Genomic DNA, 26,873 nt, shown 5'->3' on the forward strand with positions numbered 1-26,873 from the left:
CCGGAACACCTCACACCTCCTCTCTCTGTCTCTCTCTCTCACCACTGCTCTGATATAAATAGCACTCCTCTTTTCCTCCCAAATTCCTCTCATATCAAACCTTTCCCCTATATTCCTCTTGCAACCATTCCTGTATATCCCTCTTCTGCCCTCCCGTACAGCAGATATTCCAGACATCAGTAGCACTCTAGAGATTGTCTCCTCCCTCCGCTGTGCCTTATTGTTAACACTGCCAAATGCCAGGCCTGTCCATCACTGAGCAAACACTCCACCACTGCATCATGGGAAGGGCCATGGATGTGTACGAGCATGTTTGATAATGAGACTGTGTGTGTCCGTGCTTGTGTATGTCTATGTAAACGTGATGTTTCTTGTAAACAGACAAAGATTTTTAAAACACAAAGATATAAGCTTAAACCCGCCTAAAGTGGTTAGTTGGTCTACCAGCCTGATCAATCTGTTTAACTGGTCCGGCTTGCTGGTTTAAGGGTTTTGGACACTTGCCTGTTGGTTAACCAGGGAAACCAGATGGCCAACCAGTTAAATCAGCTTAACCAAACTGGAAGACCAGCTTAAACCAGCTAAGACATGCAATCCACCTTAAGATGGTTTGAGATTTGTTTTATTTTTTGTTTTTTCAGCAGGGCAACCAGAACTTACTATCTGGGACCACAATGGAAATTCATGCTGGTCTAAGCTGGTCTTTTCAGCAAGGCAAGCACTACTAATGAAACAAGCTCTGCATAAATGGTTCAATTCAAACATCTAAGGAGTTTTCATAGACGTCCAATTCTACACAGCATCAATGTTTGATCAATGAGATATGTACAGTATATCTGGCATATACTGTATATGAACTCTCAAATGCAACACGGCCTCAGTATGGAATGAATCAAGCTGCAAGCAGAGGGATGATAGGATGACACAGCAAAAGAAAGAGAAAGTTTTGTGGGGAAGGAAGAAAAACAATGAAATGTTTAACAGAACCAACTCATTCAGAATAGAGGTCTGCACAGGCCTTAAAATGAAACCCATACCCGATTCCGACCTGTACCCGAGACCAAGTGGCCCGACCCTACCTGGCTGAACGATACCATCAGATTTTAAGCCCGAATCTGACCCAAACCCGAAATTGTAAATCTAATTTCTTCTCCTAGCAAGTACTGTTGCAATAGGCTGTATTTCATGTAAGCATATAGGCAACATTCTTAAAAGTACTGAAACTGTAAACATACACAGTTAAGGCACAGCAGCCCCTTAGTACACTAGAGCAGAAGGGGAAAAAAGCATAGCCTTCCCATTTATTTGCTTAAACTTCACTTGGTGCAGAACAATCTGGAATAAAATGAAACAATGCAACCGTCCCCTCTTGGTGCAGAACAATCTGGAATAATATGAAACACTACAACAGTCCCCTCTATGCAGCCTGAACTTGTTCAGATTTTTGAATCTTTGTGACAACTGTGCTAGAAACAGAGCGCAGGAGTCTCAACATGCGTTTTTGAATTTTTTTGTTCTTTTTAACTTGACACGGTGTATAAAATATGCCGGTCCTGCGCAAGACACTGAAGAAAAAGCGAGACACGGTGCAAATGTCAAAAACATTCATCCAGCATGTGTTTACATAGAAAAACAATGGGAAAACAGAACAGATGCGTGCAAAAATAAGTTTGGTGTGAACAGCCCCTAACTCGTCCGTTCGTGCCTGTGAGTGAGAGTGTGTACGCGAAACAAGTTCGGTAAGCCTGTTTATTTTTTCATTCATACAAACCTGAACCGAACCTGAAGTCCTACTTGAAAAACTGACCCGAACCCAGCCTGAAACCCATCGGGTTCTTTGGTCCCGTTGGGCCCGGGTCGGGTCGCAGACATCTAATTCAGATTTCAATGTACAGAAGACAACAAGAAGAGTAAATATCCCTTTCAATCTCTCTCAAACACAGTTAAATATGTTTTGTAACACAGTCAGCAGCAACTCTGTCCCAAAATAATGTTTTCATAGATTCTTTATAGATCAGAACTGTAACTCTACAGCTACTTTTTACTAATCCTCAAAACTCAACAACTATATCCCAATCGTACCCATTGGAGTGTATGTGAAAAAACACAGAAGTTCGGAATGATCTCACAGTTAGCAGAGCTCCAAGCTGCTGTCAAGCTGCCCACATCCACAGACAGACCCACCAGCAGCCCACGCAAGCAAACAGTCACAAAGGGAGAGAATGAATGGAGTGCAGGCGTGAGAGCATGATGAATGGGAAAAGAGGAGGGCGGATGAATGGGAAAAGAGGAGGGCGGATGAACGAAAGAGAGAGACAGAATGAAACCACCAGTTCTTACCTGAAAGAAGCCAGGGGGCATGGGTCCACCGGGCATGCCGTCATTGGGGGGCATGTTGCCCATTACAGGGCTGGGGGCTGCTGCTGCACTCTGGTAAACAAAAAAACAAATTCCAATTTAGTTAGAATAGACAGGGTTTAGCAATGAAATATAATCATAATATTAGAAATAGAAATTGGTAAAAACATGATACAGATCGGATGTATTGTATATTGCTGGAAAGGTCTCAAACTAGTAGAATACCACAAGCATATTTGTTTCACTCACAAACTATAGTGAGTATTTGTATGTGAAAACCCTCCGATGAACAGGTGAGGTGAGTTCACACAGAACGAGCTCTCACACTCAAAACCAGCATGGAGAGCAATTGAATGGAACAGCATGCAAGGGTCTCGAGATGCATTCTTCAATGGCATCCTCTAGTGCATGTACACAGACTAACAAGTAAAAAACAATGCAGACAGGTTGCAAGTACATTTCCTGTGAGAATGACGTGAATGAAGTCTAACACAATAACGGACAGGAGCAGCGCATCTCGCTGCGTCAAAAGCAAATCGCTCCCATTGTAATTGATGCTGTCTACACTGGATGTGTCTGTCGTGTCATGTTAAAATATTTCTTTTGCTGTGAATTTTATTTGCTATATATTACAATAACTTCTAACAATTACCTTAATAAAATAGTTCACCCAAAAATGAAAATTCTCTCATCATTTACTCACCCTCATGTCATCCCAGATATGAATGACTTTCTTTCTGCTGCAGAACACAAATAAAGATGTTTAGAAGAATATCTCAGCTCTGTAGGTCCATACATTGCAAATGAATGGTGACCAGAAATTTGAAGCTAAATAAAAGCACATGAAGGCAGCATAAAAGTTATCCATAAGACTCCATTGTTTTAATCCATGTCTTCTGAAGCAATCCAATCTGTTTTAGGTTATTACATACCAAAATATAACTTCTTTTTCACTATAAATCTTGACATCACCAGTTTCCTTGGTGATCATGATTTCAAGCTTGATTACACTTCCTAGCGCCATCTAGTGCTCTGCGCATGCATCAAGAACTAGGAAGCTTGAAATCATAATACATTTTGGTCTGTTCTCACCCACAATTAATTTAGATCACTTAGAAGACATGGATTAAACCACTGGAGTCATATGAACTACTTTTATTCTGCCTTTATGTATTTTTTGGAGCTTCAAAGTTTTGGTCACCTTTCACTTGCATTAAATGGACCTACAGAGCTGAAATATTCTTCTAAAAATCTTTGTTTGTATTCTGCAAAAGAAAGAAAGCCATTCACATCTGGGGTGGCAGGAGGGTGAGTAAATAAAGAGAGAATTTTCATTTTTCAGGTGAACTATTGCTTTAAGCCATTGTGGCGCATTGCATCTCGTCAAAGGATGCATCCAATGCAGGAAGGGTGTAAGTCACACGCAGATGTGGCTTTTATGCACGTTTTTGCTTACTACTTATAAAACAAAGATAGATATGAAAAGAATCTGTGACAGTAATAGACGGCAGGCCAATGGACTGTACACAGACTGTCTAAAGCACACTGCAGTATGGCGATCAGTCAACTCTGATACAACCCTTCAACACTAATACTACATTAATGCTATATTGTACTGTCATTTACTTTGATGGGCCAATCATCGCACCATTATCCTGTCAAGTCAAAGTCAAGGGCAGTCTCAGCCTTACACAGCACATCCGTGGACCTAAAGTACATTGCACACAAAAATGGCAGGTTGCACAGGTTCTCAAATCTTTGAAAGTTATCAGAGTTTTGTTTGAGACACTTTGTAGCAAGTAAACAAGATATCTTTGATTAAAAAACAAACATGTCATTCAGACAATCCTGTCTTTCTGTCTAAGATGGCTTGGACAGAATAAACCACAATATGTCAAAAGTCAGGCTAGGGCAAGGTAATCTTTTTAATTTCACAGATTAATTAATTTATGTTTTGACACATTATTTATTTTGTATTTTTTAAATCATGGAATCAAGGTTTTGCATGAAAATATTAGAAAGTGCTATAGTTAGAGACATTGTCAATCCACCAAAGGCTGAATAAGGAAGTGCTTCTTACAAATCATATGGATAGGCTATAAATGGGAGAATCAAACATCCAACACTCCTTTTACCATGATGATTCAGATGCTGTTTGTGACAGACGATGATTGGCAATATGGGGAAATGGCAAAACCATGGATCTGGGAAGTCAGCAAATATATTAGACAGTAGCCCAGGGAATGAAACTACCACCCGCCACCCGCAAAATGTGACGAGGCTGAATCCAGTTTGCAAGCTCCTCGTCCAAATGTATTTCATGCATGGATAATTTTGCTCATCTTCCCGCAACAGGCAGGCGACCTGTAAGACATCTCGGAGTTACACATGACATGAAATGTGTTAGACACAAAGACACACGCTTGAAGAAACACACTTTATTATATTTTTAAGAACAGACAAAAGAAAAGCCGTCAATGCTCGTGTCTGATTCGCTGTTTGTTCAGAGGCGTGCAGCACGAGCCTGTCTTGTGGAACATGCGCATGTAAAGAGTTTTCACGCTTTTTTCCTCCGTTTCATTTATCTGAAAAGATAAAAGTTTGCAAGAATAAATGTAGTCTATGAGAAAGCTGCAAATTATCTCCGATCATCTCAGGAGGTGTTGTGAGTTTAGTTAGCTTTATTTTCACAGACCAGCTTTTTTGAAAAATGTTCTTGCAGACCTATGTTTCCTACAATGAAAAGAACTTTGATTTCTCTAGCCAGGTTGCTCTGCATTCTAATAAAGAACATGCTATTTGAATCATGTTGGAGTTACTTTTTAGTTGAGTACATTTAAAAGATGGAAAATCAAATCATGAATCATAATTAAATGTCCTTAATTTGAAAAAAGGAGATATTGAGATTGTATATTTTTTTTGCCATATCACCCAGCCCCAAGTCAGGCTATCTGTGATAAACGTCAAAATAGTATATTGTCAAGGTGCAAAATACAGGGTCTCCAAGAGGCATAGTGCAGACCACAAAACAAGTCTTACAAGACAGCTACTTTTATATGTCAAGCAGACACAGGCGATAAATACAGTGCTGACCACCAGTTGTATTTATAGCAAATAACACCATTAAAGCTTTTAGCTGCCTCACCAAACAGCTCTTAAACAGTCCACAATAAGTATCAGCTTTTACTATTATTAAGGTAATATCACTCTCAGTAAACCCACAAATTCAACAGAGAGAGTGTTAACACAAGATGTTTATTTGCAGCTGAAAAACGAAGCCAACACCACAGCACGGCTTTTATGCATATACGGTTATACATACTTCCCCTCGTAAAGGGGTATAAAACTAGCAAACCGAGGAAGATGAGCCTCAGATGGAATCTTCTAAACCAGTGGAACACTCGAGAGTCTGGCACCCCTTTCCTTCGCTGGCCCCTTTCCCTCGCACACTCTGTACTCAAACCTCTTTAACAGTCTGCTGCTGCTGAGGGACTGTGTAGTAGTGAGAAGGGACAGAAACTGGGAGAGGGAAAGATAAGCAAGAGAGCGAGAAAGAGTCAGTGGAAAAGAGACGGGGGATTAATGAGCAAGAGCTGGCAGTGGGCTCCCACACCCTCTCCCCGTGCTGAAACTCAAACCTCTCTACAGCCGCCGTACAAATAGCCACACCACCCCTGACCTCACACACACACACTCTCAAGACCTCATGCACATTCACAAACTCACACATCTTATTGAGTGTCACTCCTTGCAGCTCATCAGCTCTACAAACAACAGGGTTGGCTATGAGTGACTACCTCAAGATAGCATATACAGTACTATATAATATATACAGTACTATCGATGTACATGATGAGTCAATACATCATGATGCATCACACCGTCAAAATTATTGGATCGCGATTTAAACTGCGTCCAAATACATGAAAGCGACTGAATCAGCAGGATCAGTTTCAGTTTCTCTTGCATGGTTTGTTTCATTTTGTCCCATAAAGAACGGCATACAAGCTACTGAGAAATGCCGGTTTCAGAGTTTGCACTTATACAGATGACCTGCTTTTTCATTCTTCACTGTAATCATACCGATACTGATAACAAATACATGTGCACACACTGTGCAGTTGTCTGTGAATAGGATCTGGTTCCCTGTTCTGCTCAGAGATCCAAGTCTTTTGGGTTTATAGAGCTGTTATACAGCATCACTGCTCATGCCACACACACACACACACACACACACACACACACACACACACACACACACACACACACACACACACACACACACACACACACAGTCCCCCACACAAACTCAGCCAATCCCATCTAACACAGCCGTGCAGGGGGCGTGTGGTGAACCGTAACCCGGGGCGACCAGAGAGTATTAGCTCTCGGGCTCCAGTGCTCTTTTACGAGGAGAGAAAGAGCAACTGCAGTGGCTAGATATGTCTTTAAAAACACACTTAAACACACACAAAGAGGTGTATACTGCGGACAGAGGGGAGGGACCAGAACTGCAGTGTGTGCATGTATGTGTCTGTCCTGCGAGTAAGATGCAGCTCTGTTCAGGTGCATAAAGAGGGAATGAGGAAGAGAAAGAGGCCTCCTTCGCCTTGTTGCCATGACAACTCCGACCTCAGCTCTCCCTCTCCAGTGCCATTAAAACCCTCAGGCTGTCAATCATCCGTCAGTAGGGAGAGTATGTGTATGTGTGCGTGTGAGAGAGGTGGGAGGGCCCAAGCTTTTCAGCGTGTCTTGTTTCTCGCTGATTACTACCATCATCTCATCAAGCCATTAAACTGCATCTTGTTTCAGTATATACACCTCTACACACCCCACTAAATAACAGTACTCATGTAAACATAAACATAAACACACACACACAACACTCTCTCGGGTTTTATGTTTGATGTGGTACTCAATACCCGCTGCACGAGTAATCAAACACTCAAGCATGCACGCATAAACACGTGGATTTACCGTCTTAACTCCAGTTGTGAAATAATTTCAATACCCAGTGCACATAGCTCAACACAGACATATGACCCTTATGAAAAAGTGATGTACCGGTACCATGGTACACTGATGGTATGAGATGGTAATACTTTGAAACTCTATGATTACTTTATTCATACTCAAGGGTACTTCAAAGAATACCATGATACTTCTATCATGGGAGTGTCCAAAACCATGGTATTAACATCAGGCAGTAAGCAGTAAGTTTATTTATTGATTAATCTATGAAGTCTGTTAAAGTATTAAAATGTCTTACATTTGGCTAGGGCTGCTCGATTATGGCAAAAATCATAATCACGATTATTTTAGTCAATCTTGAGTTCACGATTATTTAACATGATTACTCATTGACTTTGGAAACATCATGCATTTATTGAACTTTACAAAAAAAAGAAAAAAATACAAAATATATTTTTAACAGTGGATTTCCTTGAACTTGAAATGTAAACTCCACTGTGTAGGGGAGGAGGCTATTGTCATATTTTATTTTATGTTACATATGGTAGTCAAATAAAGGAAAGCCTCCATCACCATCATTTACAGCAGGGGTGCTCACACTTCTATGGAATGAGATCTACTTTTTCATCATGTTATTGCAGAAAGATCTACCATGTACAAAAAAGGCTATGCATTATCACAATACCAAAATTTCAGTAGTCTGTAGTGAAATTTGACAATTCTCAATACCAGCTTCAAAACCACAACAAATAATAACACTAATAAATGTTAATTATGGAAGAATGGTTTCAAGTTCTTAAGTAATTATTCAAGACTAGTCAGTAATAAAAACAGCAATGAATAGAAATAGATTAAAAATAATAGAACAGAAAATTCTGTGGTTTTTAACAGCTTTAAAAGTTTTTAACAGCAGTAGGCTATCAGTTATTCAAGTAAACATTCAGAATGAAATGCAACATAAAACTACTACTGGTCTTCACTGCATGATTATAATAGATTCATACTTTTTAAAGCTACTGAAGTTACCCAGTCAAGAGCAGTGAGTGTTTTCTCGTTTTCTTGTTATGGTTGTTTGAATATTATAATGACACACTACATTAGACAGCAGCAGGTCTATTAGCTTACATTTATACTTACAAGTGTGACATTTTAATACAAATCAGCTTTTTTCTCCGCTGTTTACATTCACTTTAGACATCACTCATTGTGTTTACATGAATACTTTCACCAAGATGTACATTTTGGCAGAATTTTGAAATATATTTGACCGTTCAGGTGCGCATTAGCGCGAGCGTCACGCTGCTGACTTTTTTAAATATGCGGCGCTCCCATTGCAAACAACTGAAAAAATACGCTGGCCTCAGGAAAAACACTTTGATGGACACATGGCCTAATCGTTTTATCTCGATTATGTTGTTTTCATAATTGCTGGAAGTCAAAATCGTAATTGAAAATAAAATTGGATTAATTGCCCAGCCCTACATTTGGCAACAGTCTGCTGAGGCCAGTAAATACAATAAAAACTCCATTATTTATCGCAAATATTTCTCCCTCAAAAGCAGTCTACTTATGCCTAGGGATGGTCCATCTTACGCATGGTGGAGCATTCAGCCTTTTTAAAGTATATTCTTTTGGCCAAGAGCCCATATGGATGCGTTCCATGCATGCACATTACAACTGCTTTATGATACTTTTTAGTACATTCAACGGCAGGCTCATCAGCACGATACGTGCGGACTGTCCCCTTACAGCCCACGTATAGTGCTGATGATAAGATCTGCACCATGAACACTGTGTGTGACACATGGAAAATCGAAGTATACTTTGGCCATAAAAGGTTAATGGAAATGATAAGCAACCGAAAATGTCCTTATGATTCCCATGCCTAAAGGCTAGCGGATATTTACCAAAGTCCACCTTTCTGCAAATCAGTTAATGAACGAACATCAAGTAATGTAATTAAAATATATTAGCCAACCTTTTGTAAACTTTTCCTATTGTTCCTCTATCCCTGAATAATATAGTACCATGTCTAAAAAACCCTTATAATTTACCACTCTGTAAGGTCTCATGTGGTAGAATGACATGCTATGATTTGGTGAGACGGGTTACTGTGAACACCAGTTCAGAAACAAGCAACTCTTAAGACACTAGCTTCATAAAATGATCACCAAGGCTGCTGCTCTCATCCATTTACATCTCAAGCTGAAGTTCAGTCATTGAAAACTTCAAATATCTAATGCAATCGGGCCGAGTACAGAGCCCTGTGGCATTCCTAAATGACTGGCTCCAGTAGATACACTCTTCAGTGAAGACAGACCTCTAAGTGGCTGTGCAAGTTATTAAAAATTATTTAGCAGACAGAGGGCAAACCAGGAGGCAAGACCTGGACCTTTCAGCTCTGTCCAGCATCCCTAACCTTTCAATGTCTCCAACTCTCTCTTGTTTACATTCTCTCCGGTGGCTTCCATATCCCAGCTCCTCTCTCATTCATGTTTCTCTCATACCTTTCGCTTTGCTTGCATCCTGCTCTATCTCTCTGTATCCTCCTGTGTGGCAGGAGTGGAGTCTATATAGATTAGCTGAAGAGACCTGCATGCATAATCAGGCTGCTGGCAGACAGACGTGCAGTTAACGGAATGGGAGAATAGTTGTGCATGTGCGAGATGGTGTGGAGGAAAGTCGGCCGTGAGGTGAGGCTAGTCCACTCACTAAAGCTGTACCACACCTCGAAAATCCCTCCTGGGCCTCTGATAAGCTCTGGTCTAAAATGGGTCTTCAGTGCTGAAGAGCAGCCTCCTTCTGAATATATCTTGCGGTTTCCTGCCTACCTTCTTTAGGGTTTGTTTTGGTTAGAAGTCATATGTTTAGCACCATGACAGAAAGATAAATAACCAAATATAGGCAAATGGCCTACAGAAGAATTTAAGAGAAGGGGGAGGTAATTAATGTGCAACAGAGAAGGGAAGTAAATTCAAGTTCTAAATAACAGAAGAGAATGCCCCCAATCATATCATGTCAACTTCCAACAAACTTGAAAACTAAGCCCATTTACAAGAACAACAGTGTTTATCAAATGTTGTTCTAAATTGTTTGGCCAAACCAGGAACGAGTCCACACAATTGAAATGATAGATCCATTTTTGAGAAGAAAACAAACAGAAGACAGGGAAGAAATTAGAGACACTTGTTGTCAATGCTTAGCAGGAATTTTCCAATGACAGTACCGACCAAACCGTGAAAACATCTAAAGTCTTCAGATACCATCCTGACTCAAAAACCATGCAACACTTCTTCCATTGTGACGGTAACCAAAACCAAGAGTGGAAGAAACACAAATGGCACAACGCAAAGGGTCCAAAACATCAATGCGTCACAACTCATTCTAATTTTAGGCACATCTAGTACATTCTGTAGCCTAAAACAAAAAAGTTCCAAGATTAAATTTCATGGTAATTTCATACGTTTTTTTTGGATAGTCAAAAAGTTGAGGTAGACCATGACACAGCTATTGTTTGTTGTTTTTGCTGCCATCACTGTTCTTGCACCACTTTTGTGAAACCCAGGAAACTAGATTGAAAATGGAAGTGTACACTACACCACCAACGACAGGCAGGAGACATATCTATCCTGGAACACTGCACGTCTTCTATTGGCTGGACAAAAAGATATCCCCACCCCATACTCACACCACTGGTTGAGCCAATGTTGCAACATTGGGCTGGTTAGGATGCTCACAGAAACAGAGCAATATTTTTGATAGTGCCACAGTGTTAACACGTTTCAGAGAAATCAACCTACGAATGGCTTACAGACATCACGGACATCACTTGAACCAGCTTGTTCTATTAACTGATTCAAGCTGGTTTAGCTGTTTGGCCAGCTGGTCTCTAAGCCCAACCAGCTGGCAAGTGCCCAAAACACACATTAAACCATCAAAAAGACCAGCCTGACCAGTCGGGGAGACATGCTAAGACCACTAGTTTAGGCTGGTTTACGAAGTTTTTTAACAGGTTTAACAGAAATACATGCATCCCGTATTGATGACCTTAAACAAAACAGCCACTCACATATTGCTTCATTACCTTAAGCCAGTCTAAGATGGTTTGCTGGTCTTAGCTGGTCGGTCAGCAGGTCTCCCAGCCTAACCACCTAATAAGTGCCCAAAAGCCCTCTAAAACCGCCCAGCCGAAAACAGACCAGCCTGGGAGACCAGCTAAGATTAGCATGGTCTGATTTAAACTGATTTCTGCAGTAGGGTAAACCAAAGTACATGCATCTCATACTGATGACCTTCAGCAAAATATTCGCTGGCATATTGCTTCATTACGTGATAACTGGACCAGCGACAGAAGGTTAACAAAATCTGTCTGCGCAATCCAATATACGTTCATCGGGTCATTTCGTTCAAGTCAAGCCTGCAGCGATGTCCCTGAGCGTGTCTGTTCACATGAGCCTCACAGGCCAGCAAGCACTGACCCTCTCACTCTCATCTTCCAAAGATAAGACATGGAGATAAACACCTGTGAGGGAAAACAGAGCAGATTCCGTCTCTGCAAACCTAACTCTGGTGCTGTGAGCTACTGTCAATGAGGCTAACGTGCTGAAGTACTCTGACAAAATGAGAGGGAAAGAGAGAGAGCGAGAGAGAGAGAGAGAGAGAGGTGAAAGTCGGGCCTTGTAGCCTTTCATTAGGCCGGTGACAGCCCCACAGGGAGAATACTATGTCACAGACCTCTGTGAAACAAAAGAAAGGATGGGACAGAAATGGCTGCCAAGACCACACTGCTAATTGGAGTTAATTAATGCCATTAATTAGGCACTGAGGAGGAGGGAGGGGTGGGAAGGGAAGCGGTTATGCAGAAGAGATACAGGAGAGCGATGGAGAACAGAACCAGGAGTGCGCTGAGGAGTCTCTGGTTCGCGCTCAGTGTTCAATTTCTCTGTGACCCGGGTAAAAGGGGGTCAATGGCACCTCGGTGCGTAACTTTTGGCCCATGGAAAATCCTCAATGCAAAATAAGTGCAGTGCACTTTTAAACTCGTTGCTGAAGGAGAATTACAGGCAATGGCACATCTAAAAGAAAAAGCAACAGATTAAACACTTAATGTACAGTAAAACAGTAAATATGATAAACTGATAAACCTACAATGTTAACGTGAGTTTCTATCCTATTTAGCCACGACTGCAATGAGCGTTGTAAAACTTTCCGGTTGCATAGTTTCTACTTTGCTCTGGGAAGCTCTGGCCACACTGAAATCTCATTGGTACATATCGCTTCACAAAGCTGAAAATAAAGCATTAAATATAGTCTCACTGGCTATGAATGTGTCACACTTCACGACATTTTCGCTTTCAGGACAAAAAACAAAACAATTAACGTAACCAGAAACTTTCCTGGTTAGGACACAGTCAGTGTGTGCAGTTCAAAAGATAAATTTCAGTTAGACTATAACAACAATTCATCTTTTTTAAATTTCATGTAAACACTTTAGTCCTACTAAACTCATCCCAGTCCTTTGCAAAGCTGGACTAACATACCTAAATAATGTGATTGTAGCTCGCCTTGTTCCAGCATGTACACGTTAAGCCAATCAGAAGTGGCCTTGCCGTTGCTCTTATGCTTCGAAAGACAGAGGACGTGCAGTGTGTATTTACCGTAAAAATTCCTTAGCTGACGTCCTTCTTTCAAATGGATTGTTTATGGCATGATATATAAAATGCTGTCTAAGAACATCTGGCATCCTCTTTTGTTTTTATTAAAAGGATTTAGGATGTGGTAAATTAATGAACCATTCTGCCATAAAGTTTACTTCATTTTTCATCTGGAAATATGAATTTCTATTAAAGGGGTCATGACATGAAGAATTAAATTTTCCTTGATCTTTTAACATACAAGTGGTCATTGTACTATAAAAACATACTGTAAGTTTCAGAACTCAAAACTTCCTTGTCACTGCAAAAAGAGCATTTGTTGAAACCAAGCTGCCAAAATGATTTTCTCTACTACCTCCACATTGTGATGCAAGACTGTGGTAGACATTTGCATCTGACTGCCTCCACAACAACATAGCAACGCATTCTTAACCTTATAACCTACATAGCCCTGCCCAGCAGTGGTGAGTAGTGAGATGGCAAGGAGAATGCAGGTCAGTCAAGAGCAGAGAGACAATCATAACAGGGCTGTCAAGTCTTAAAGAGGGTCAGAATGAGGGTGGAAAATGACTGTTATGACTGTTTTTTGTGCAAAAAATACTTTACTAATATTATAAGTGAACCTCAAGGTACATAAAAATAATTATAAAAAAAATGCATGTCATGACCCCTTTAATGTGACACAAACTATATAACAAGGATTGAGACAGTTTGTCACTTCCAAAAAGTTCCAAACTTAACATGTGGGCAAAACAAAGTGAAAACCTCGCAAAACTTGCATTAAGAACCACATATTTTACAGCAGACACCATATCCTCGCTGAAAAAATGTAATCTTATACACATTGCTTTATAAAAAGGCTAGAAGAACAAATTTATTCAAGTAATAAATGTTACATTTTTGTAAGGTGGGCAAGTGAGATCTTTTACTTGCAAATGTAAACGCAACAAACAGGGAGAAGAATACGTGGGACTGTTACTGTCCTCCATACTGGCAAGAAGATTTATTTAATAATAAAGCTCAGTTCACGTGGATAATATCTCCTGTGGGCCCCATTAAAAATGAAGAGCATTTCAAACAAACTAGATACAAACTCTTTTTGTTGGAATGTCTTTTTGTTGGAAGAGCAACGGAGAACAGAACCAGAAGGGTGCTGAGCAGTCTGAACACTGAGGAGTCAACTTGCTCTTGCCATCAAAAGCAAGTCTACTGTATGTAAACATTACCATATTCTACCTTAGTTGTCATGGGCTAAAGTCTTAATTGTTGGTCTGGAGTTTTGTGGTGACAATCACAGAATTGCAAAAGTCATAAGTGTACAAATTGTCCCAAATTACCCTAAATCACCCTTTTTGAGACGACATTTAAATATGAAAAAAAATTCAAATCTGTTTTGTTTAAGACAAGTTAGCCAACAGCTCTGAATAATCATGTAAGCATAGTGCTTCAGCTGTAGTCTCTAGAAGAAACAAAAATGAGCTTATCTGTTGTTAGGAAGACATGCTTTTGACATTTTTGGAGAGGCCATTGTTGACATGGTTTTGAGAGGAACAAAACATGGCTGTCCTTTACAGAGGGTTCAAAAGACTGCTGTGGGAGGTGGGATCATGAAGTCAGACTTCAGTTGGGTCAATGGGACCCTCTTCATGAAGCTCACGACAAAGTAGACAATAGAGACAAAAAATAAACTCATGAACTTTCTTGCTCTCAAGATGATCTTTACACATCCACTTACCACTGGTATGTTAACTTGCTGGCATCATCTTAGAACATTGAACTTGGATGATTTTTCTATTTGAACTGAAATCATTTTGAAAAGTATACATTTTGAGACTAATCTTTGAGTGCAACCTCCTGTGTGATCCAAGCAAGCTTTCCACTATGTCCCCAGTGGGGAACGACCACACAGGTCAGATAAACAACTGATCACAACATCTCTTAATCCAGTCTAAAGCAGGAGCTCAACCTGGAGACTGCAAGAGCTCAGAGAACGGTCTGAGAGGGCAACAGACACAAACATCCCAACCCCTTCAAATGCTACTGGTGGTTAGGGCTGCAACTAATGATTATTTTGATAATCGATTAATCTAACGATTATTAGAACGATTATTCGACTATTCGGGCGATTATTGCAACGATTAATCATTAGCTCTAAACCGACTATTCAGCTTGTACCCTGACTTAAAAGGTTGTATTAAACATGCTTGCTAACAATAAAGAGGACAAAATCATCTTTTAAAAATATCTCTAAATGACATTCACTGAATTAAAGGGAAAAAAATACTTTTTATTATGTTTAATTCAGTAAAAATTTCACTACAAATAAATCCTATTGTTATCAAGTGTATTTGTCTTTTTTTTTTTATTAAAATTGTCTATAAATCCTTAAAACAAGATACATTTACTTGAGAAGCAACATATAAGATATTTTGACTTGCTTTAAGAGAATGTATCTTAAATATAAGTGTATTTTGTATATAAGTGTATTTTTTCACTTGGTTATACTTCTGTGAGTGCAGTAAAGACAAAATACACTTATATTCAAGATCTATTCTCTAAAAGCGAGTCTAAACATCTTATATGCTGCTTCTCAGGTGAATGCATCTTTTTTTAAAGGATTTTTAGATATTTTAAAATATTTGTATTTTTAATATTATATTCAACATTCTCAGATAACAATTTTTTCTTTTGCAGTATAGCTGCTAAAGAAAATGTATGTTGATTTAAAGGAGTTTTAGATATTTATACTGGAAAACAAGCCAAAACAAAATCAAATCAAAAATGTATTTTTTTGCAGTTTATAATGGGGCGAAGACTACCCTCTCTCACCTTTTTGTTCACTTCAATCCATCTTTAACTCACAAAAAAACAAACTCTCTCTTATTAATAAAGCTGCGTTTTGCCAATTTTCTTCACGATAAGAAATGCACAGTGACATATATTATGATTCAATAAGTTGCCATAGCGTTATAATCTAGCTACATTAAGCGTGCGCACTCGAGGAATGAGCGCCCCCACAACAGAGTGTACCTCAGCCGGGTGCAGTTTCAATATCTCCCCCTTAGATCGGGACACTTTGTGCAACTCATAGAAGAGGCGCTGACCGCACAGAGAAATGCCAGTTTCCTTATTATTTGAACTTTAATAAAGCTATAACGCATTAAATAGAACTACATTAAAGATGTAACGCGGGGGTGTTTCCTTTAAAGACGCTCGACACGCAAGTTTTGCTTAAGCTGAGCGTGAGCTCCGGCTCTGCTTATTCCACAACAAGAGTGCTTCTGTATTTACTTATTTTGTATTTTTGCATTATAATTCCCTCATACTTTGCTATCTACATCACCTGAAGCTGTTTGGAAAGTTTAGAGTGCGTCTGGACTGTGAGATGTGTTTTCTTCCTCTCCTCAGTCAGGCACGAGCTGCAGTGCTGCTCTTGTGTGCAATCATTAGATGCACTAACATATGATCTCATGTTACGTTAAGATCAAACGACTATTCGACAACGAAAATCTTTGTCGACAATGTTTTATTGTCGACGTTGTCGATAACGTTGACTAATCGTTTCAGCCCTACTGGTGGTCAACACTGCTGCCTTCTGCCTGTAATAAAGCACTGACAGACACGCTTTTTGCAGCAAATGCACTACCCAGCCTTACAGAGATCTACATTTTACCTATATGTTGTTTGGTTTACATTTAAATGAAAGTAAAAGATCTTTTAACTTGAAACAATTTACTAATTTACAGGATAAGGATTTCAAACTTAATATGTTATTTCATTGAAAATTTAAAACAAGAGTGTGGCATTTAAATCTGCTTAGCCCTGATCAGATACTGTAGATAAGACCCTGGAGTCGAATAAAGTTGTCAGGGCTTCCTCGCGGCAGCTGGCACCCTGCGAACAGGCACTTGCATGTCATTGGGGCAACCTGCACTTGCGTCTCCATGAATAAATAAATACACACCTCAAAATATCCCTGCAGGCCATGCCACACACCACAACACATGCAGCTTTATCACTCCCTCAATGTCATGGAATTTCATCCCCCTCTCCTCTGCTGTGCTGGTGTGTGTTAACGTTACACAATGAGAGGCAAAAGTGTGTCTGTATGTGTGTTTGGCATTAACTAAACATTTAGAGCAATCTCTTTTTTTTTCTTCAGATGTTTAACCCCTCCCCCTCTCTTCAATGCTTGTTTATGTCCAACTTCTGGATTTGATTTGAGGTATAGCTCATGCACACACACGGTTCATTTTTCAAAGGAACTTCCAAGTCATTTGTGATCATCCATAGCCTGACATACTGCTGTTACAGAATATGGCTGCTACATGCCAACAGCCATAAACCATTTAAAAGCATAATTTCAACACAACAAAAAAACTTTTCCCATTTTGTAAAAAGTCTTCAGGCTAATTTACACTTACTGGGCAAACACATTTTAAACAATATTGTACGAATGTATGAATCAAACTCACTCAGACTGCTGACAATTTCCTTTCCACGCATAATTTTTATTATATCCATGTATGGGGTTACAGACAAATAATAAAGAACAGTGAAAACGCTCGCAGGAACTTCATCTCCTCTGTCTTGTCTGCACTCGACTCCATTATCTAAAAGGAGATGGGTGACGTGAGCTCCACTGAACACCGTTTCACTCCAATTGGTTGTCGCACCCGAAAGTCACTCCTCATTTGCATAAAGTTGAACTTTTTTCAACTCTGTTGTGGTGTCGCTCGCCACGCCCACATCTAGTCGTCAGAGGTTGCTCATGCCACCAGAAGTCACCAGCTCTCATTGAAAATTAATGGGACTGCGTCGCTTTGTCGCTGGAAGTCGCTGCATGCGTCTATGGGGCTTTACAGTCATTGTTTTTACAGTAAAATCTGAAGAAATAAACATAGGATGTCAATTTAAGAAGAAACCGGAATTGTTTTCATTTTTTTTTATTTTTTATTTAGATTCAGGGGTGGCCAACATCAAGTTACCACAGTTTTATTGTAGTAACAATAACAATAACCGCAGTAACTATGGTATTGTGGCTTAAACAATGTTTACCATGTTTCATCTTTGTAAAAGTCACGATGGCTTAAAAATACTAAACACAAAAAAATATTAACAATGACAGTGCAGACCTCCAGGCAACAGACTGACCTAAAACCGGAGTCTTTTAGACCCTGGGGAGAGTTTTACCCTCTAACATGCTTGCACACACATACACCTCGAAAAATTCCAAGCTCTCCCTCCCCCTACTTTCTTTATGCTAATTTTGTGAGTGAACGCACAGGCCTCTGAGTCCCAAGAGAACGAATGGTGTCGCTTGCCTACACTTCTCTCTCTCTCTCTCTCTCATCCGTCCTCCATGTTTTCTCCCTCCCCCCATTCACTCCCCCCCACCCCTTGCCGATAGGGGATGGGTGTCAGCAGCTTGCAGAAGCTGTTGCCATGGAGACGGGTCTTGTCTGCTCTCCGTCCCCCAGGCATCCCAGATCAAGAAGGCAGAAGGAGGAAATAGAGAGAGATAAAAAGAGTAAGAAAAGAAAGAGTGAGTGAAACAGAGTGAGAGAACTAGTGATGAGATTTTGGCCTGGCCGATTTTTGGCTAATTTGAGACTATCGCCTTTGCCAATAACTAATAAAAGTTCCCAGTGTCCACACAGGCAAATAATTTAAGTATTAAGGTCAAAGTATACTTTGGTTTTCCATGTGCCGTTACGTCTCGTGCAGTGCATTTGCTGCAAATTTCTACATCAGCACAGTGCGCGCGAACAGTCTGTGCGCATTGCTAGCATATGCGCCATGAGTTGACAGAACCAAAGAGTTTCATTAAGCAGTCGTAATGCGAGTCAAAAATGTCTGTACTGGCTTGCGGTCAAAAGAGTATACTTTGAAAGCCTCGAGCACTCAACTGTGCGTGAGACATAAGGCCGCACAAAACAAGAAACTATACCCTAGCCTTTAGTTATCATCTATGTCAGCTTTGTCAATGGATAATGCAAATTTTTCACATGCGAGTAAATTTTGAGTACACTTTGTGTAAAATAAGTGTTCATTTAACTTAAGCAATTTTTATGCATGTCGTCTGATGGCCTGAACTGGGTTTATTTTGTAGTTGACTGTACATTATCCCGCTTATCACATGACTACTCACGAAATAAAGAAATAAATGACATGAAATATTGATTTGAGTTGAAATTATTTTAGTATGTGACAAGAAAGAGTCCAGAGTAATATGAAAGACATGACACTAGCACAGCTATGTAGGAAAACAGTTGCCTGGGACAACAGTCAATTGTACAGTTTAGCAATCATTATACAAATATATTTAACCACACTATGCCACAATTAACCCATCAGAATCAAGTATTCCAGAGCTCCATATAAAACTGTATACGCCCTGCTCTTTAGATATTTGCATCAGCCATTGAAAAACCCATATCAGTCAACCACAAGAGAGAAGATCCTCCTTTTCCATGGATGATGGACGGGATACGGGGCAGCAAAACATGAGGAGCACACAAGCAGCTACTGACAGGTGAATCTCATCATAAAGTATACTCTCGATTATCGGTACTCTGATCTGGCAGATCACATATCAAATGCTTTCATCATCAACGCTCATAACTAATAACCCCGGCCAACAATACTGGCTGACTCGCGCACCACTTGCACCACAAGTGGTGGGAATCAGCAGAGTGGACTTCAGTGCTTTGCGCAATTAAGTTCTTGTTCTTTTTTTGCATTTTGTTTAAATAGAAATAATCAAGAGAGCATGACCTAATGTTGTATGTTCTGCCTTCTCACAGATGTGCTCTGAATCGTCTCCTTTTCCACAAAAATACAGTATTTGTGAAAAAATGAATCGTCTCCTTTTACACAAAAATAATTATAACTAAAAGCATTGAAAGTTGGCTTGAGAATATTGATACAATATTGTGAGGTAAAATATAACAATACTTTAAAAATCTATTCGTGAAAAAAATATTGAAAAACATTGACTCTTAGCTTAAAGGTGCACTCAGTAACTTAAAATCAATAGTTTTTAGTTTCAGATGCCACTGTAGAAATGTAGCATTCACAGTCAGCCATGATTACTTTAATCAGTGAGTGAAAATGTCAAATAACAAGACAGTTACTAAGATTAAGCGAGTAGTATTCGGCTGGTCATGTGATTCTAACATGGCAGCCCCCATGTGCGGACCCTCTCCATGTAGAATAAAACAGCTTTATAAGGTTACTGATATGACTGGAGTCTTCATTTTAATGTGAGTTCTCATGATTTCCTACATATAGTGCACAATTTCAATTTGTAACTGAGAAAGAGTGCACCTTTAAGAATGTTGTAGCAGTACTGTAAAATAAATTATCCCCCCAAAATTTTGAAAACTAAAAACAGATTCTTGGCTTGAGAATATTGATACAGTATTGTGAGGTAAAACATATAATATTTTTTCCCCATCACATCTACCAGTTAAGAGAGGCAAACTAGTGCTCTCTTGCTCCAAAACTTTCATTTCTCCATTCACATTAGCTTACAGAAGGTACAGGAACAAAAGGGGTTTCCTGCTCTGGCTTAAGGGGGCGATATGTCATAACAGGACATGAGATGTCACTTTAAACTCAGAAAAACACAGAGAGAGCAGAGGAGGAGGAGGAGGAGGTCTGGCCTGAGGAAAAATAATAGATGTCTTTGTCTGCTGACTCCAGACTATCATTTAGACTTCCATTACATAAACTGTACTACCTCAAACAGTCATTTTTGTCCCTCAGGTATTCAGTACTGAGGAAAAGCAAAGTAGCAAAGCAGCTCGGCTAAGTCACTCCACTTCCCTCTGAGTATGAAGCATAGAAATAGGAAAGAGCAGTAGAATGGCTGGTTTAAGGAATACAACTGGTTTTACGAATACACCAGTTTTTTCTCATTGGAAACAGTTATTAGCCGACAGCATTTGCAGCCCAATAGTTTGAAGCAATAACTCCTGTATGAAAATGAAGTGAGCGCATTAATGGCTGATAGAGCCGAGGCTAGGAGGTCTTGTATATGATAACGGATGACTTCTGCTTGCATCTGGCCAGCTCATCTGTGCCGTAATTGAACCAATCAGGGTCTCTGCTCCTCAGTCACCTTCTCTGTCACCACCAGAGGAGAAAGAGGGAGTGAGAGATTGGGGGATGGGGGCAACAGCAAAAGGGAGAGAAAATTCCCTGTGGGCTTTAGCCAGATTAAACTGGCTTTGTAATCCGCTTGGGTTTCACCCCCTCGTCCTTAGATCTGTGTGTGCGTCTGTGTTTGTATGCGCACGCAAAAGATTACAGAAAAAAAAAAAAACAGTAAAGCGAAGGGGAAGGGGGGGGGGGGGGGTGGTGAGATTTCCGTTATAAACAAACCACACGTGTTCCAGAGACTCCAGCATAAATATAAATGAGGAAAGAGATAAAACAGAGGCGAAAGAGAGAGTGAGAGAGCGAGAAAGAGAGAGAAAGAAAGAGAGAAAGATGACTTTCCTTCTTCAGTAAAACACAAAAGGTGTTTGGAACAATGTGATTGCCTCCTTTTGTGTTCCATGGAAGACAGAAAGTCATATGGGTTTAGAGCAACAAGAGGGTGAGCAAATGATGACAGAATTTTCATTTTTGGGTGAACTATCCCTTTAATGAACATACTAAATGTCTAAATGAAAAAGTAAAAGGCCGAAAGGTTTATATGTTCTTACATTTAAGAAAATATAATTAAAAACATTCAAATTCAATAGACGTCCCCACCACTGTAAAAATAGCAGTTCTTTGTGTGCGTGTCAAAAGAGAAAAAGCTAGATGATACAGGAAGCAGTGGAAAAAATAAAAACAGTGCGAGTGTGTGGGCGCCTATCGTAACAGGAACGAGGCGGGATAACGCTGTTTGCACACACACAGCCAGTTTGATGGTGTTGATGACAGGAGGGCCGAACGGAGGATGGAGGGAGGTGACTGCTTCACGCTGCTGCCAGATAAAGAGGGGAGAACAGTCGCACAGTCTGTGGGCGGAAGTGTGTGTGTGTGTGTGTGTGTGTGTGTGGAATCAGCCATCACACTTGCTGGTGGGGAAAACCAAACACGCCAGCACATGAACGTACATATCCGTCATGACCTGCCAGCACTGGTGATCACTAGAGCAGGGGTTTTCAACCAGGGGGCCGGGGCCCACTAGGATGTCTCCCAAAACGAGCTTCCATTATTACTTAATCTTTTCAAAATAAGTATTATTAAAATAATCTCACTTAATCAAAATGCTAATTATCAACATGTATGCCTAAAATATATAGAATTTTATTTTGAAGTTTGAGCAGACCGTAAGAACGAAACTTGTTTTGGCTATCAGTTGACCTAAGAGAACAGTGTAATGTGTCTGTGTGCGTGTCAGGTTCAGTGTGTTCATCATGTTGTGGTCGTGACCCTCACATTGGCAATGCGGTGTTCAACACACACCTGCAGCCATAGTAATTAATTGCACCATCAGTAATTAATTACACAATAAAGACAAATGATTTGATTGGCCGTTCTACTCCGTCAATCGCATCTTAAGGTGACACCTATTCGAGTTTTGATCCGCATTAAAACCACAGTAATCATGCAAAAAAATAGATTTGATCAACACAACCAATAGAGATTAGCAACCAGTAACTGACAACTTTTTAAAGACACAGAAGCACAGAAACTGTAGCAGGTGTAGGTTGTTTTTTTTGTGTGTGTTTTTTAGTAAACTCGACTGAGTCATGCTCAGTTCAGCTTTACAAAAAAGTAGAACCATAGTACAGCGATGGTATCAGATGATAGGTCAAATACCATGTTTAATACAACGGTAGTTGATGCATAACATTTCCATTAGGGGTGTAACGATCCATCACTCTGGATCAATTAACCAACGATGCAATGTCATCGATACAACATGTAAAGATCGATGTATATTTTTTTTTTAAGTGCACCTTTATTTTAAAACTTAGGTCAGCCACATCCGTATGCATTTCCATCATGCGATGCAGCAACCTCATGACATTCATCTTGCTTTATAAGTGCTAAATATGCTTCTCATGTGGGACACGGATGTGTGCCTGAGTGACTGAATGAAGTTTTGCTCCGCTCTATCAGTGTGCATGCGTGTCAACAGGGACGCCATCTCCAGTAACAGGATAGCGCGGAGCAGCTCACGTGCATGATTAAATCAGGCTTCCCTCAATATGGTGGCGCATGCGACACATTTGAATTGTACATGAGAATTTTTTATTTTAAGTGCTTTGGAGCAATTCAACCATGTCAAACGGCTAAAGAGCCCTGATATTCTGATGAGCGCTGACGATGGAAAGAGAAAATGCCTTCCCTGCTGCACCATCAATTACAAGACTTTTCACATCTTCACATCAACACCCTTACTAACATTAACTAATCACATTAAACTGTAACAGAATTTTTCAATACAACTGTGGAAGATGTAGCCAAGAAAAAATAAGGATAGCACATACTCTTCTTTCGTGGGTATGTACTGTAAGTATTTTGGGTTGAAAGACTTGCTTGACTATTGTAAAGATGACAAATTGGCACTGTAGTGTTTACCTTATTCTACAAGGCAATGAGCTGTCATCAAATGATTGATGATCACTTGTATGTGATTGTATGACTTTATTTTTTTATATATATATTTTTTTCTGTATTAACTGAAGTACCTTACCTGTTGTGGATGTCCCAGTGTGGATACTGGATTTGCACTTTTCAGAGAGCTCAATAAAATATTCAAATTATATTTTTGTTGCATTTTTGACATAATAAATGTAACTGATTGTGTAAAATAGGCACATAATATAGTAATATCGATCGCAGGCCCTTGAAACGAATCGTATTGGGCATACTTTTAGGTATCGGCAAAGACTGGATCTCTGGCTAAGAGAATCGATACAAGATCATATCGTGACGAAACTGCCGATTTACACCCCTAATTTCCATGCTTTTTAAAAAATAAATATGATATAAGATTTATGGCTGGAATTTGTAAGGAAGAGTGTATATCTTAGGTGGTATAAATGATAACCTTTTTTTTTTAATCACCTCTTTACCTTCACTACTAGAGGTCGACTGACCAAGCTGGTGGACAAGTCTGATAACCGATTTATTGGCCGATGGTTTTTAAAACAGATTTATTTAAAGTTTAAAATTTCGTAGTCTTTTCTTACTGTGACAGGCAGAGATGTAAAGGCAACAGGCGTGCAAAATGAATAAAATCCCAGGTTGCAGTTTAATGTGCAACAAATATCCCAATAATAATAATCAAGAGAAAATAAGATTTGGTGCATAACGCTGGACTTTTAACTATGAACAAGCCTAAAATACACAGGGGACTCATATTTTGAGTCCAAGAAGCAACATGGAAAAAAAAAACTAAAACAAACATAAAACTATCTTAAATATCAGTTGATTTTTGGTGATAACTGATATATCAGTTGGCCTCTATTCACTACATACTCCTGCAGTATACAAATACTTAATGTAGTCTCTCAATTAATATGAGGTCATAAAAAATTCATGCTAAATAATTATAAGAACAAAATGCATTACTTAAATAGTTTTAAATGGATCTATAGCATGGATAAGTCAACTTTCCTAAAGGATTTCAGTGAACTACACATTAACCATGGTACTGAATGATTACTATGTTCATATATTATGGTATTTACAGTTAAAAGAATATCATGGTTTTACTATGGTACATGTCCAATAAAAACTTGGTATAACCCCAGTACCACATACATTTTCTTTTTTTCTATTTTTTTTTTTTTTGTCGTTTTTTTGTATGTGACCTGTATGTATGTGTCCATAAAGATGGAAAAAAATGTAATGCCCTAGGAACACAGAGGAAAGTGAAGAGCCAAGCACGAAGAAAAGCAGTATTTTGCAGTATTAACGTTACCATGGACACTACACCAAACGTGCATGCTGCGGTCACGGTAAATTTGCACACGTCTGCCTGTGTGTGCTAGATCTATACTGACACGAGAAAGGCCATATTAAAAAGAACTTCAGAGGTCATAAACTGACTGAGAACATGTCTAAAACTGCAGTGAGAGACGTTTTCCTTCCTCTTCATCTTCACAGTGAGGAAGACCCTCGTTAATTCAGGGGAGAAGCTCACGGAGATCAGCTACACTGGAAATATAAACAGGAGAGCAGGAGAGCATTCCTCTACAACAATAATGACTATCCTGTAAACCTATTTGTTGACTATAAAAAATTTATTTCGCAGTCAAATATTAAAATCCTCAGTCATTACTGCATTATTCTCAGTCAAGTCTCACTAAAGGCTCTTTTGGCATTTTGGGTCATCTCACACACGGCCCAGCACTATACTTTGAATGTGAACTCATTCAGCGCTACAACTGCTTTGTGATCAACTAACATGAATAACTTCAACAAACATTGTTACCTTTTATAATGCTTAAAAGATCATTAAATATACCATAAGAGGCCAATAAAAAAGCTTTTAGGATTAATCGGTGCACCTGACCCTCAGCGATTCCATTCATTCCATCAATGTTTTCCAGAAAAGTCTACAATACTGCCACACACATCATGAGCACACACATATACACACTAGTCAGTTGTGGTTCTCCTCAACTCTGACCAAATCATTAATGCGCTATTGATCAACTCCAAAATGTAGAGTGTGCACAGACAGCGACATGCGCCCTTATTGGCCATCTCATACAACAGTGACAGATTCAAGAATGATTCTGAAAGAGAGAGTGTGTAAGGTCAATGATCTGAACACAGCAACTTTCTCTGAACATTATTAACCCGACTGAAATAACAAATCAAACACTTCATTTGTGCTAATCCAAAATCCATACGAATTTAGACATGCTCTTTATCTAATTAGTGGGGCAAGAGTGTGTGTTTAACAGTTGCACACCTATGTTTTTCTCGAATGTTTGTAACCAGAGTTGCTCGGAGCGACACATGCATGTAATTGTCAGCGGCTTAATGCTCTACATTATAGTGGATTCACTTTATCGATTTAAAATTGGCAGAGAATGCCAGAAGACTGAACTCCAGGTGCAAGCGCAATCTGCATTAAAGTGTGAGTAGCAAGGCTACATGATCCAGCAAGTAAATATTCTCTCATAATAGAGGGGAAAAAATTATTTTTACATTTTTGGAAGAAAATGCGAGTAGTGCTTGCCAGTGTAAAACCTGCCACCACTATGCTTGGGCATAGTGGGTGGTTGCCAGAGCATTGCTATATGATTGCTAAGGTGTTTTGTCAAAAAGAAAAGTGGCCAAAAAAAAAAAAAAAAAAAAAAAAAAGGATCTGAGATTTTGGTTTTTCCTTTATTTCTAGCTTTGGTCCTTTTCTCTCTCTCTCTTCACTCTTTTCTCACACTGCAAGGACAGTAGGTCAAGGAAAGCAAGAGCGGTGTACTGAGGTTTCAGTGTGGTATAGAATGTAAATGAGGTGTGTAGTGAGACTTTGGGACACGCTCCCTTACTGCGGGCCTCTGCCTGAGGTCTAGCCACATTGCAGCTGTGACAAACCCACCACCTCATTTTAGCTGTTTTCCCACCCGGTATCGACAAATAGTACCAGAGCATAGGTGTAAATTGAGCTTGGTCTGTTTTGAAATATTCTGAGCATGAAGGTGCTGAAACTCTTAGGCTATGTTCAGACTGTCAGTCCAAATCCGATTTTTTGTGTATCCGATCAAAATCCGATCTTCATGATTGACTGTCTGCACTGTGTATCACAACTGATCAGATCCGATTTGTGTGTCCCCTGGCTATATTCATTTTCTGGCATATCTGCATTGGTTGCTATAGCAATGATGTATGCAAAAATCAACATGAGAGAGAATGGAATAGTGATTTTAG

The 26,873-nt window shown here is 39.6% G+C and overlaps 1 protein-coding gene across 5 annotated transcripts in view; it reads right to left on the reverse strand.

The window, feature by feature from the left end:
* LOC127440422 (single-stranded DNA-binding protein 3-like) overlaps positions 1–26,873 on the reverse strand; it is a 126,634-nt gene that overhangs the window by 31,830 nt on the left and 67,931 nt on the right. For 3 of the 5 annotated variants that reach the window (XM_051696972.1, XM_051696971.1, XM_051696975.1), the window contains one exon: positions 2,341–2,430. In XM_051696972.1, coding sequence (XP_051552932.1) covers positions 2,341–2,430 — 90 coding nt within the window. Of the gene's footprint in view, positions 1–2,340; positions 2,431–17,458; positions 17,870–26,873 lie in introns of all 5 variants that reach the window. The other 2 variants (XM_051696977.1, XM_051696974.1) reach the window with 1 other exon arrangement.

This window comes from Myxocyprinus asiaticus, chromosome 5 (assembly GCF_019703515.2).
Source record: "Myxocyprinus asiaticus isolate MX2 ecotype Aquarium Trade chromosome 5, UBuf_Myxa_2, whole genome shotgun sequence".
In the NCBI taxonomy this organism is placed as follows: domain Eukaryota; kingdom Metazoa; phylum Chordata; class Actinopteri; order Cypriniformes; family Catostomidae; genus Myxocyprinus; species Myxocyprinus asiaticus.